At 51.8% G+C, this 13709-nt stretch overlaps 1 protein-coding gene across 1 annotated transcript; it reads left to right on the top strand.

The window, feature by feature from the left end:
- Window positions 1–477: 477 nt before the first annotated feature.
- On the top strand, window positions 478–11837 carry LOC139605276 (hydrocephalus-inducing protein homolog). The gene is made up of 4 exons (XM_071456642.1): window positions 478–560; window positions 5680–5814; window positions 7247–7446; window positions 11572–11837. The coding sequence occupies exons 1-4, from the start codon at window positions 489–491 to the stop codon at window positions 11573–11575; spliced, it is 411 nt and encodes a 136-aa protein (XP_071312743.1). The 5' UTR covers window positions 478–488; the 3' UTR covers window positions 11576–11837.
- The last annotated feature ends 1872 nt before the right edge of the window (window positions 11838–13709 follow it).

The raw sequence follows: 13709 nt of genomic DNA, 5'->3' as shown, positions 1-13709 counted from the left end.
GTCGCAGCTTCTTTATACAGTTTTGTCCCAATGGGCAGAAAGTCCTTTATGATTATATTTAAGCCATTAGCCATAACATTCCAGTCTCTCAGGAGTCTCTCAGCTGTGAGGAACAGAGAGCACAGGGGTGCTTTAGCCTAAAGAAGAGGAGGCCCACTCTAGCTATTTTTAAGTAATATTTAAGCTACAGCTTTGTCTGTTCCAACTCTTATTAATGTTCAGCTTTTGAGCTCCAGGTTTCAGTATGATCCATCTTTGAATTGCACAAGGTAGCCATGGAGTTCAAATAAAGTCCAACTAGAGGCCTAACTATACTAGCTACTTACACCAAACAAGCGCTTAGCTACTTTCAAATAATGTAACATTTTTAGCACCAGTATATCCCTAGAATCTGCCATGAATTGGGTGCTGGATTTTCAGAGTTCCATTGTTGCTCCTTCCAGTTTTGTTGAGGCATTGTGGCTCATCTGCGAGATCCTCCCTTGGAAATGGCGTCAGGATTGCCAAAGAAGACACCAACACCTCGTCTTTTGTCCAGGGAAGGACTGAAGCCTGATGCTGTGAGTAGCCCCTGGGGCTGTGTTAAGGCTGGCAGTGCCCTGGTGTCCCTGCTCTCCCTGCCCCTGTTGTCCAGCAGTGCTGTGAAGCTGCAGAGCCCCTCCCCAGCCCTTTGTGCCGTGCTCCTGTTGCTGGGGCTGTCCTGGTGCAGTAGGGAACACTGTGGGATGCTTCAGTCGTGCCTTGCCTGGCTGTGCCAGCGGAGCCAAGTGAAACCAATGTACAGCTGAAGCCCTGAGCATGTGTTGTGTCCCTTTCCCTTTGCCACAGGAATTCCTTCTGTCAGGCTGGGCACTCACCTGTGCTGCTCTGACCATCGTGCCCTTGGGCACCTGGGCATGTGGGGGGGAGGCTCAAACTCTGCCCAAAGCCTTGAGAGCCACGGCTGGGCCCAGCTGGAAGAGCTTGCAAAGCAGCTGTTCTCTCCCAGCTCCTGTGTGGGCACAGATCCAGCCCTGCAGGCAGCACTGGGGCCAGGGCCACAAAGGTCCCTTGCTGTCTGCAGCTCACTTGACTGAAGATGCCCCACTGCTGAGGCTCTGTCAAGGAGATCCCTCTGTTTTCTTCTGTGGAGGGCTCTGTCAGCCCAGACAGAGAAAACAATTAACAGGGAGAACTAAAACCTGGACACATTCCTGTGCACCTCACTCTAGGTACAGCTTTGTTTTCTTGCATCTCTTGGACTCAGCCAGCAGCGATATCTCCTTGCTGTGAGTTCTGAGTGTTGTGCAGGGCTGGAGTTCAGGCAGCTCTGAGAGCTCCTCCCCATTCTCTGGAAAGGTCACTGCCTCAATCCAATGAAACATAAGAGGAAACAAATGCCCAAAGAGCAGAAATCCCCAACCATGTCCCATCCGGTCACGGAGAAGCTCATGGGACAGAGCCTTGTGGCTGGAGTATGTGTATTGCACTCTGTTTTATTAATTGACTGATGCTAAGTATTTCAGCAGGAAACTTCCAGGGCTTCCAGGGCTGTCCCAGTGGCTGTGATCACAAGTTATTCACCAGTGCCACTTGTTCAAGAAAAGCCTTTCTGAACAAGCGCATCTCTGAGGCTCTAGCTGGTGTATTTTTGCCTTTCAGCTGCTTCCCTCTAAGTTCTTGAGGGAGAAGTTTCTCAGCAGGAAGAAGGAGGCCAACACTGGAGGGAGTATTCTGCCTAGAATTGGCCCATTTCTAGACAGGAGTGAGATTCGTCCAAAGGTAGCCTTTTCCTGCTCTTTTCCTTTCTGTTTAACAGGAAGTTTGAAGAGGGTGTGTGCTTGTGACAGGCTTGCCTCCAGCAAAAGAGCTCAGTGTCCAGGTCCTGCTGTCATTGCAAACTGCTGGGAGTGGTGGACTGGGAGTCCTGATCTGCACTAAGCCAACACAAATAACCTCAGCTGAAGCTGCTGGGGTGTGCTGGAGCGTAGCTGCCATTGCTAACAGGGGGAAGGCTGGGGACACAAAGGCACAACATTGCCATTTGCCATTCTCCTGCTGAAGGAGGCACCTCCTGCTTTGGTGTGGTCACCATCAAATGCTTGGGGTCACCGGATTCCCGCCAGAGTGGCAGTGTTGGCCTTTGAAGGCCAAGGATGTGCAGGAATTACTTCAGCTTTAACAAAACAAATTGCATTACTGCTTTGGGCTGGAACAATGTGTTGGGAGCCTGACGGGGTGTTAGATTTTGCAGGCTGCCAGATGTACAGGGGACTGGCCCTGGGCAGAGGGGAATGGATGTGCTTTATCTGGATCAGTGCCTACTTAGAGGTGTGTTTAAAGCTGCTTTTCTGGCAGGACTGGCTCAGTAGAAAGCACAGTCCAAAGGGGTAGGTGATTGAGGTGGGCTGTTGAGCAGTAAATTGGCCCCAAGAGCCACGGAACACAATCCAGGTTAAGGATTGTCCTGGAGAGGGGCCTTGGGAACACCTCAGGAAAGGGCACAGCTAAGGGACAGTGTGCTGCAGCCACTCCCTTCAGCAGAATGTGTCTGCTGTGAAGTCACAGAGGAGACCTGCTTGCGTCTCTGCAGTGACAGCAGTGTGGCTGGAGAAGGCAGACAAAGCAGGGCAGAGTTTTCTCCAAGCAATGTCTCTGCTCCAGAAGCATTTGCTGTTGTTGTGTCATTCGAGACATGCCTCTACAATGGCATTGAATAAGATAGCAATAATGACAAGAAAGCACCCATTTAAAGCTCATGGAAAAAGGAGATAGCAACTCTACTTTTACCCAAGTTGCTGAGAAAATAACTGAACCTTATCCTCATTCAGCATTCACCTCACTTGTCTTTTTCTTTGCAGCTCATTTGTCTTTTTATTTTTGCCTTTCCCTCTGTTTGAAACACACTGAGTTTTAAGTACAATGAAAGGGAACAAAATCATCAGAGCAAAAGAAAAGTGTTTCTTAGTAAGGATTCAGCTGAGCCGGGCATGTCTCCCTCCCCGAGAGCCAAGCACACACACACCCCCTCCGAGAAAATGGCAATCTTTGTATCCCCTTTGTACCCGGCTGGGGCGGCCCCTGTGCCCTTTGCCATTGGATGGGTACTCAGGAGCTTCCATTCTCTACTGACCACCAACTTTTCTGTCCCCTCCCCTCTCGTCCTCCTTCCTTTTGGTCAGGTCTTCAACCCCGTCCCTCTCACTGCGACACTCAACATGAACAAATCCAAACCACAAGCAACACACAGAACCAGCAAATTCCATTCTTTTGCTTCATAACCTTTTGGCTTCAGCCAAATGTCAGCTCATCTCTCACATCTCCTCTAGTCCTGTGCTCTTCTTACTGATGTCTAAGTTCTAGAGCAAAAAAGATATTTGCAGTTGTGTGGGCCTCGGTTTCCCTGTCTCAGAGTAAAGGACATCCCAAAATTGTTTCCCATAGAGTCTCCTGTAAATTCATGGGTTTTACCTTACTCCAGGAGTGCTCAGTCAGTGCCCCAGAGCTCTGTGACCACATGGGCACAGGGCTGTGCTTAAGGAAAGTGCTGCCTGGCATTGTGGAGAAAGAAACCTGGAGAAATCCATGGCAAAAGAGCAGCTTGGCTTGAGCCTGCTCTGTGTGGCCCAGCAGCTGTGGATCAGCTCAGAGCAGAGGTGGGTGAGCCACTGTTTGCCCAGTGTGGGCTGGGCAGACGTGCTCCCCCAGAGTCTGTACTTCATGGGGATCAGTGGAAGATTCTCGTGCATGAACCTTCCTCCCAGCAGCTGAAGCTCTCCCTGCTCTCTCTCCTCTCCAGCTGCTGTCAGCTGCCCTGAAACAGAGCTGGTTTGGGGTTTCCCCACCAGTGCTGGTATTTCAGAACTTCGTCGCTGGGGAGGTCTCTGAAATGGTGCTGTCTCTCATGAACAAGGACAAGGTAAGTGCTGGCACCCAGAGCTTTAACACTGTGCTGGAAGAGGAGAGTGCTGTCATTCCCCCAGTGTACAGCAAAGCAAGTTATCTGCTGCAGCACATGCAGAAGAAAATGTCTCAGCACCTTGTTCTGCGAGATGGTGGAAATGTGCTGGAAACTGTCCCCTGATTTTGGCCATGCCTTGATGGTGTCTATCCCAAAGGAGTTTCCTTCTCTTGCAAGCTCTGGATTGATAGGAATGTTGAGGGCTGTACAGTTCTTACCTGCTCTCATGCTTTGCCTTGAGTCTATAGCACATCCTGTGTCTCCTTGGTTAATCTTGGCTCCTGGTAGGAATCTCTGCCTCTCTCAGCCAGTTTGGCTCCCTTTGTGCAGCTCAGAGTCAGAGCTCAGGGGCTGAGCCTTCTGCACTTTATGCTGGCATCACTTCTCATTAATGGCATTGGCACTGCAGGAACCGTGTTCTGAAAGAGCCCTGCAACCAGACTGGTGGAGCAGAAGCAGTGAGAGGCCTTTAGGGGCCACTTGAGGCTCCTGCTCAGCTTCATCCAGCTCTGCTCAGCTTTTCCAAAAGCAACACAGTGCTCTGCGTTCCCTTTGGAGAACCACAGCACATCCAAAGCCATGTGTTCCTGGAGGTTTCCACCTTCACTTGAAGAAATTGGGATTGTTTTGCAGTTTCCTGAGAGAGCTGCGAGGGAAAAAGTTGAAAAATGTCAGCAGTTGTGTTCCACTGTAAAGAGGAAAACTTGAGGCCATTTGAATTTCAGTCAGGGAAACATTTTTTCAAGTGAGGCTTGTGCCAAGAGTGGGCTGGTGGGAGGAGACGGGAGGGAGCCCAAAGCATCTGGTTTAGACTTTTGGAGAGCATTTTGGTGCTCAGGGGATATCAGTGTGCTAGAAAATGCATGTGTGCTGTGTCTGTGAATCCCAGAGGGCAGCACCTGGCCTGCTGGCTGCAGGCAGGAATGCCCAGCAGCCCAGCTTGCCTGCACAGGCAGCAGGAAGCCCTGGAGAGCCAAGATTGGCTTTGCATACTGGAACCACACTGTCACTCAGTGCTGGTCATGTTTCTCCAGGCAGAAAATGCCTTTGAAGCCCAGAGTCCATAGGCACAGCCTGTCTGTGTTTCTGTTACTTTTGGCAAGCTGATTGCTCTCATGGTTTTGTGATTCTTCCTTGCTGCTTCACTGCCCATTGAAATACTCTTTGCCTTCTCCTTGTTTTAGGGATGGTCTTGCTGTGTTCCTTCCTTCTTTTGCTTTTCAGGTTTGCTTTTCTTCCCAGTAAGGCCACAGTGTTTGGTCTCCTCTCTTGCTGCTCTGCCTGCCTGACTGTATCCCCACAAGGTCCCTACCCAAACCTGGTCTGCTAGAAGGGCATTTCTTCCTTCCCCCAGGACAATGTGCTGGTTTTCTTGTAGGTAGCACATTCCCCCTCTGGACCATGACAACTTCATGGCTGTGTGCAGGCAGAAGCCAGCAGGTTTTTTGGCCTTGTTGAATATGCAGATGACTTGGTTCAGGTGCTCTGTCTCCATCCTGCTGGTGCTGAGCTGCTCGGCCCTTCCTTCCCAGCAGGCATTGCCCTGCTGGCCCTGGCCAAAATGCTGGAGCCAGAGAGAAGGGATTCAAGTTCAGCCTTGTGAATGGTGTGCCTGTGCCCGCACAGCTGAAAGTGCTTTGGGAAAGGGGCCAGGGAGGGATGTCAGCAGGGCACGGACAGGTCTCCTCTGGTCCTGTTTCCACAAGTGGCAAAATCATCGTTTGGTGTCTTTGCTGCAGATGCCTCGGCTGGTGAAGGTGTGCATGGAGAGCTGCCCTTATTTCCAGCTGGCGTGCCCCAGGGATGTGTACCATATGGTGCCAGCAGGCGCCTCTGCCCCTGTGCGCATCCGCTTCAGCCCCGACGAGAACAAGGTGAGGCTGGAGGAGCCAAAGCACACAATGATCTCCACAGCCATTGTTTTCCCTGCACTCTGGCTCCAGCCCATTGCATGCTGTGAGCTGGGCTCCAGGCCGTGGGCAGGCAGCCTGCAGCCAGTCACACCTTGGCACTGCTGGCAGGCACTGCAGCCAGGCCTGACAGGCTCTGCTTCCCCTCCCTGCACATCCCTGAGCATTGCCAGGGGAAGATGCACAGGGAACAGGATGAAAATGACAGAGGGCTGTTGATCGCTGTTGGGCCATCTCTAGGTCCAGTGGAAGGGGTTTCATTATGGTGGAAAACAGCAGAGGAACAAAGAGGTCAGGGAGCTTCCTCCTTGCTGATGGCAACAGCTTCCCTGCCTGCCCCTGGGCTGGAGCAAAGACGGTGCTTTTTCAGCCCCTCTGTTCTGCAGCCTTGCAGCTGTGCTGTCCCAGAGCACAAGTGAGCATGGCACAGCTGCAGGCCCAGGGCAGAGGATGTGCTGTGCCCGTGAGCCCGGCCTGGCACAGGCACACTGGGCTCTGGGTGCCCTTGGTCAGCAGGAGGTTGCTGCGCTGCAGGGGACTTGGACACCTGCCTGCAGGAGCTGCTGCAGGGCAGGTACAAGCTGCAGGCAGAGCTGTGAGCCCAGAGCCCGTGGCAGTGACACTGGTGGGGCTCTGTCTTCATGCCTGTCACTGTGCTTGCTCTGTCAGCTGGCACCCATTCCGTGCCAAAGGTGCTTTTGTGGGCAGGTTTGAACAGCAGTGCTGAGGCCCTGGCAAGTCTGACCTCAGTGCTGGCATCTGGAGGGTTCATGTTCTGATCTGGAGGCTTGTTCATACAGAAGGGTTTAGGACATGGCATGGAAGGGAGGAAGCCTTGCAGGAAAATAAAGAGAGGCCCTTTCCAACAGCATCCTGCTGCCTCTTGGCACTGTTCTTCTTCTGACTTGGCTGGACCGGCAAAGTTAGAGGGGAGTTCTGAGCCAACTGATGTTTCTGCACCAGGCCAGAGGTGCAGGATCTCTTTGGGTGCAGCTGTTTTCTCATCTTCCTTTTGCTGCTTAGAGTCAGTTGAACGCTTTTTCCTATTCTCAGACAGTGGGAACATAGAAACGTAAAGAGGCATGTCTTGTGTTCCCTTGCTCCATGCTCCTTAGAAGGGCCTTAGGAATTCTTTAACATCATTAAAATTTAGAGTAAAAACTATGGTGGCCTAGGGTATGGGAATGACCCAAGTGACACAAGAGCTGAATGCCACAGAGATGGTTTTGGCAAAGTGCTCCTGTGCCTGTAAAATGTGACATATTAGTAGAACTTTGTGTTCATTTTAGGGTGCAATAGGTAAATTGATGTCCTTGAAGGGTTATAGAAATGGTTTTTCTTCTGCCATGGGGATGGCACTAAATGCCCTGTGCTGAGGCAGTTTCTTTTCCTGCAGGATTATTGCCACGAGCTGGTCTGCATCACTGCCAGGGAAAGGACAGTTGTGCCAATTCGGGCCATTGGTGCCCGAGCTGTGCTGGACTTCCCTGCCCAGCTGGACTTCTCCAAGTGTCCAGTCAAGGTCAGCACCCGGCAGACTCTGCTGGTGCGCAATGTCGGTGCCCGGGCAGCTCGGTACCAGCTGAGCACCCAGAGGTGAGGCAGCTCATCTGTCCCTGTGCAAAACACCTTTGGGAGAGGGCAGGGTTGGGGAAGAGCAGCAAAAGGAACCAAAGCATTGCAGCTGCTGCCCTGCAGCCTGGCTGGAAGTGAGCAGCATGGATGGCATCTGCTCTTGCTTTCAGCGGCCTTGGAGCTTTCTCTGTCCCAGATTTCCTGGAGGCTGCTGGAACATGTTGGTAGCTGGCTTGCACCCTGCTGAGCACCAGCAGCTTCTGAAATGCTTCCTCAGCACTGTCAGCCAAACAGAGCCATTCTCTGGGAGGCCACAGGCACGTGGCTTTGCAGTGGTCCTGGAGGGGACCTCTGGAAATCATCTGAGCACACACACTGCTCAAAGCAAGAGCAGTGTCTGGGGATTGCAAGGTGCCACTGGGAGATCTGGGCCTGTCTTTAGATGCCATACAAGGAAACAGACATGTCAATGGACCTAGTTAAAAAGCAGAAGAAAAGAACCTATTAAAACCCCCTCCATCCCTTATCTTTTCTGCCTGTCAGGTGCAGTAGTGATTCATTGAGAGGATGGATCTAACAGGATGAGAAGTGTCTTAAGGAGCAGCTCACAATGAACAGAGAAAAGGCCAACATTTAGCTTGCCAGCCCCATCTCTTGGCAGTGGTTTTCATTGGGTTCTTACCGTGTCAGGGATGTGTCCTTCACAGCTCTTCTATCTGTGGGCTCAGGGAACAGCTTAGTGATGTTGGCTGAAATTGAGAGGAGTTAAGTTTAGCTGTAGAGCTTGTGTCCTAGGGTCTTGGGGAGCCAGGTCTGTGTGAGAGATGACTGCTACAGCAGGAACAGAGGAGTCTGGTGGGTACAGCCCAGGGATGTAGGAGATGCAGGGGCTGATTTGCACTCAGTTTTTCAGTCCTGACAACTGAGTCCTGAACTTGGCTGGATCCTTTTCTCCTGATAATTTGAAAAGAAGAAGACTTGCCTTCTTTCTCAGGCAAGCCCTGAAGTCACCCCTATTCCCATCCTGCCATCTGAAGGCAGGAGCATGGGAGCATGTAACATGGGGTAGAAGTGGGAATGGAATGGAATGGAATGGAATGGAATGGAATGGAATGGAATGGAAGGTAGTGCTGAAGTCTGGCCTGGGATTCCCCTAAGTGGCAGCTTCTCTGTTCTGATGAAATTTCTGGCAAAAGACTAAGAGAAGAATGCTGTGCCTTGCCCCCAGCAGGCCCTGATCCCCCCGAGCCCCAGCAGAGCTGCAGCAGTGCTGGCATCAGCCCTGGGGCAGATGCAGGAGCACGTGCACTGATCTGGCTCTGGGGCTGCTGGGGCCTTGTCTTTCCTCCCCTCCCTCCAAAGTCTCACGTCCAGCACATGAACATTGCTGGCCCAAGGCTTCCCCATCAGCCAGCAGTGATGTTCTCACCAGTGGGAATGGGAACAGCTCAGCCCATCACTGCAGCAAGAGGTCCTGAATGAGCAGAACCTGAAGCAAGTTCATCAGCTGTCACTACTGACATGAACAAAGTTCAGCTTGCCAGATGCTCTCTTTGTTTTTGTGTGTGATGCATTCATCACCAAAGTCCCCAGAAGACACTTTGAAGTGACACATTGACCAGCAGCAAAGCACCAAGGCCAGCAACTTTTGTTTCCTCCCTGGGGCTGTAGAAGAGCACAAAGCCCAGCAGCTGCTGGGCACAAGCACATTTCCCCTGAGCTCTCCCTGAGCATCAAAGCACAGAGTCTTGTGTTTGTAAGGCAAGAGCTGTTTACCTGGTGACCAATCCTGATTGCTCCTGGTAAATCCAAAGTGCACCAACACATCTGCATCATTATTTCCAACACATTGCATAGAGTTTCTCTGCTGGGCCAAGCAAACAATTACCAGCCTGCATGACAGCCCAGAGTCCCAGACTGCATTGCTGGTAAACACACAGAAACCTCCTGTTCTGCTTCCTTGATGTGCTCCTGCTCATGCTGTTTCATTTAGCTGGGATTGGACCCTTCAGACTGTAAATGGCATCCTCCTTTTGGGTCTTGTTTCCATGTCACTCTATTGCTCTAATCTGCATTTGCACTCTTTCAGAGTTTTGATTGCTCCTTTTCTTAGAGCAGCTTCCATTGAAATGCTGATAAAATGTGTCCTTTTTGGACAAAAACCATCCTTTTGGACAAAAGGATGTTTTCAAGGGCATAGAAACCAAAGAACCACACTGCAAATTCAACAGTAACTATTCCTTGGTCTTGAGAGAAAAGTTCCTTCTCCCTGTCTGATTCCTAGGCTGTAATCTCCCAGGACAGGGAGTGCCCTAACATTTGCATCTCCTGAGATGAGGTTTATAGGCAGCAGGAAAAGAGAAATTCCTGAGGCAGTCAGTGTCAAGTTGTACATGCAGATAGGTCTGAACCCTCTCTGTGCTTTTCACCAACCATTCTCTGATGGGATTGCTGGCAGTGGGACCCTTGAGCCTCATTGCAGAGAGCTGGATGCAGAGTATGGCGGAGCTGAGGTCATTTTACCCCCAGGATCTTGTGAGGGCTGGATCTCCTCAGCAGTGGCTCAGTGGCTGTTTCTGATCCTGTCTGTTCTGGCTGTCTTCTGCTGCCTGTGCTTGGTTTGCTCCCTGCTTGCCCAAGGGAGCTGCAGGGAGCTGCAGTGCAGCAGGAATCTCATGGCCAGGTGTCCCCCAGGCCTGATGCCTCTCTTTGTGTTGCAGTCCTTTCTCCGTGGTGCCGGCCACAGGAGCTCTGGGCGCTGGTGACACCGTGCAGGTGACAGTGGCATTTCACCCGCTGGCCAGCGGTGCCCATTGCGGCTCCCTGGCCGTGTGCTGCAGCTCAGGTGAGTGCTGGGCCCTGCAGGGCACAGGACAGTTCTCCACATGGCTCCCTGCTGTCCCTTCCCCTGCATTCCCTCTAGAGGTGCCTCCCCTGTTCAGCTTTACCCCAAAGCAAACTGAGAACTCCTTGGTGTTCAGGGGCTTGAGAAAGTGGATCCCCTCTAACAAAGGCAAAGATTTTGGACTCCTGTTTTGCTGGAGTTGCTGAGTGGAGGAAGGAGGATCCCTGATTCTCCACTACCATGTGGCTATGCCTGGGTGAAGTTTTATTTGATTCCTGGACAGTGCTGTAGGTGAGGTCTCCATCAGACTCTCTCCAATGCAATGGATTTCTTGCACACCTCTGTCCCATATGCTGCTTCTCCACTGGCTTGCCACAGATCCTTTCTCTATGTGGCCCTTACACATAGATGTAGTTTCTGCACAACAACATTTTCAGGTCCTCAAGTTCCTTTGTTGTGACAAATCCAAACAAATTTTTCCCTGTCCCCATTTCCCAGGCTGTTCACGCTGTTGCAAACCTCTCACATCTATCTCCCATTTGATTTCTAGACTGAGGAATCCCATTCAGTCTTAATGTAGAAACTGCTCTGTACTCACTAATCTTTCCTTTGTCCCTTTCTTATTTGATTTGCAATGCTCCAGCTTGGTTTTTCAGATCAGAACAATATAAAATATTTCAAGACTGATGTGGCTGTGGGTTTGGACAGGGAGATGATGATGATGATTGTCATGGTGCTCATTTTGTAGTGGTTTGTCACATTGCAGAGCCAGGCGGGTTGTGTTTCCTCACCTGTGTCCCCTCCTGCTGTGGGCTGTCCCTTCACTTGTTCCTCTGGGCCTCCTTTTGCTGCCCACCTGCCCCCAGGCATATTTGCTGGTCAGCAAGAAGGGATCCAAGGCATCAGGAGAGACAGGAGTCTCCTGGGATGCCCGGGGAGACCCTGGGCAAGGCAGGGCTGAACAGGGCTCCTCAGCCCTGTCACCTGAAGGACTTGGATGCAGAAATCCCGGTGATCTGAGTGGGTCACCGGAGCACATGGACCAATCTCCCTGCCCATACTGTCACCTTGGGGCCAAATCTCTACAAACACCCTCAGAAATAAGGTGTTTAAGGAGCTGCCCAGGACATCCCCACGCTCTACACACAGAGCTGTCAGGATGTGATAAATGGACTGATCCACAAAACTTCTCATTCAGCTCAAAACTGTGACACTTTCTTCTGTGCCCTGTGGTTTGCTCTGTTCCTTGTGCTTCCGTCAGCCAGTGAGCTGAGCAAAGACTCCCCTTTGCTTTGTTCCAGGTGAAGAAAGAATCCACACAAAGCTCCATGGAGAAGCTGTAGATGTCAACATTGGGTTGAGCACAGATTCCGTGGAGGTTGACAAGACTTTCATCACCATGTCAAGCCACAGAACCCTGTTCATTGAAAACAGGAGTAACATCACAGCCCACTTCCAGTGGAAGGCTTTTCCTAGTGAGGAAGAAGAGAATGAAGAGAAGAGGAGGTTGGTTTGAAAGATGCATTTCAGTGAGATACAGGCCCAAGACTGAAACTGACGTGTGGCCTCAGGGGGTGTTGGTGCTTTGGAATGGTTTAGGCCAAGTAACCCATGCCTGGCACTGGGGTGTGTGTCCCTGGGCTTCAGGAGCTCAGCACTCAGCATTCCAGTTCATTGATAGTCCAGCCAGGGACAGCATTTTGGGAAGGAAAGGTTGATTGTGATGACTGGATTTCCTCAGGTTCTAATTGGGCTCTTGTCTCTCTAATCTCCTTTCTACATGACCAGGCAACATCCCTAAACATTTCCTGAGTTGCCAGTCCCTCTTTCCAAAGGTGATACACCCTCTTTTTTCCCCTTAGTTCCTTCAAAAGCTCCTTGCCCATGGGGGCTGGTTGTCTCCCCCTGTCCTGCTGTCAGAGAAGCTTTTGAGCTCTCAGAGCAGAGAGGAGTTTTTATGAGTGTAGATAGTGCAGGATCCTTTCCCTCTCAGGACATTCTACTGCCATGCACTGGGATGGGAGCCAAAAAGCTCTGGCTCATGAAAAGGTCTCTCCAGGAGTTTGCTGTCTCCCTCCTGCACAACAAAGTCCCTTTGCCTCTCAGAGGCTCTGTTTTCATGCATATTGCATATGAAACCTTGAATGTCACTGAAGGGATTGGGTGCCTGAATTCATCAATCTCCTTTGGAAGTGCTCTGGGATGCTCTTGTGAAAGGCAGAGCAGGGAATGGGGCAGGTCCAAAATGGAAGAAACAAAGAGTGATGCTGGTAACACGTAGCTGCAAGCCAGCTTGGTCTCCCCTTGCCAGGGAAGTGCTGCAGTGGGTGCTCTGTGATCTTTCTGTGCCTCCCCCGAGCAGCTCAGTGGGAGGAAAAGCCAGCTGAGGTGGCCGCTGGATTCTCCCTCAGCTGTGGCAGAGGCTTTGAGGCAGGAGCTTCTCTGGAGGGCTGCTGGCTTTGGAAACCTCTGCTGAGCTTGCAAGTGTGGAGTAAAAGTCCCTGCTGTGCCAGTGAACAGCAAGTTATCCTCTGATCCATGTGGGACCCTCGTGGCTTGGGCTCAGCCTTTGCTGGGGAGCTGCTGCTGCTGCTCCTCCCCAGGTGCTTTGCTCTCCTGCTCTCCCACTTCTCTCTGCAAATCTGTGGCTCATGAAACCATCTGCTGGCCTTGTCTCTCCCTGGGGCTGCAGGCAGTGTTTGCTGCAGCTGCAGAAAGAGGTGTCCCAGGAAAACTTCCCAGAGGAGAAAGAAACAGAGAAGGTGAAGGGCTTTAGTGGAGATCACAGTGCCCTCCTGAGCAGCATGGTCCAGGAGAAGATGGCAAAGGTGCGAGAAGACCCCATGCTGTTCTCCCATGACATTTTTGTCATTGAGCCAATGGTGAGTGATAGCTGAGAACATTCTCTTCCTCCTTCTCCTCCTCCTCCTTCTCCTCCTCCCACCCGCCCTACTCCCTACACCCACCCCTTGCCCCGGCTGCGGTCACTGGGCAGATCCTCAGCTGGCCCCATGTGCTGGCAGGGAGGACATGGAGTTCCTGGAGCGGCTGCAGAGCTCCCTGCTCAAAGCATTTGTGCCCTGCAGGCTCAAGGAAGGGCTGGGAGCCTGACAAAGCCCAGCTCTGCTGCCAGGCTGGAGCTCAAGGCCCCGCCTGCGTGTCCTTGCAGTGTCACAGGGAGCACTTCTTGTAGGCAGGGGCTCCCCCCACACGTGGGGCTCAGCAGAGGCTGTTGGAGCCCTGCCAGCTCACACACTGACCTGAAGCTTGCAATGGTTCCCTGGCAAAAGGAGGCCAAATTCAGCCCAAGGTTAATGACAGAAATGCCAATCCCCTCCTGTGAGCACGCCTTGCACTATTTCTGAGTCTGCCTTCCAGTGTCATCTGTGAGCCTGGACACAAGGGTGCAAGGTTGAAATGGGCCTTTGGAGTTCTCCTG

Source organism: Agelaius tricolor, unplaced genomic scaffold (genome assembly GCF_023055355.1).
Source record: "Agelaius tricolor isolate 1412-34295 unplaced genomic scaffold, bAgeTri1.0.p SCAF_63, whole genome shotgun sequence".
Lineage (NCBI taxonomy): Eukaryota > Metazoa > Chordata > Aves > Passeriformes > Icteridae > Agelaius > Agelaius tricolor.
This window is presented reverse-complemented; position numbering and strand designations above follow the sequence as displayed.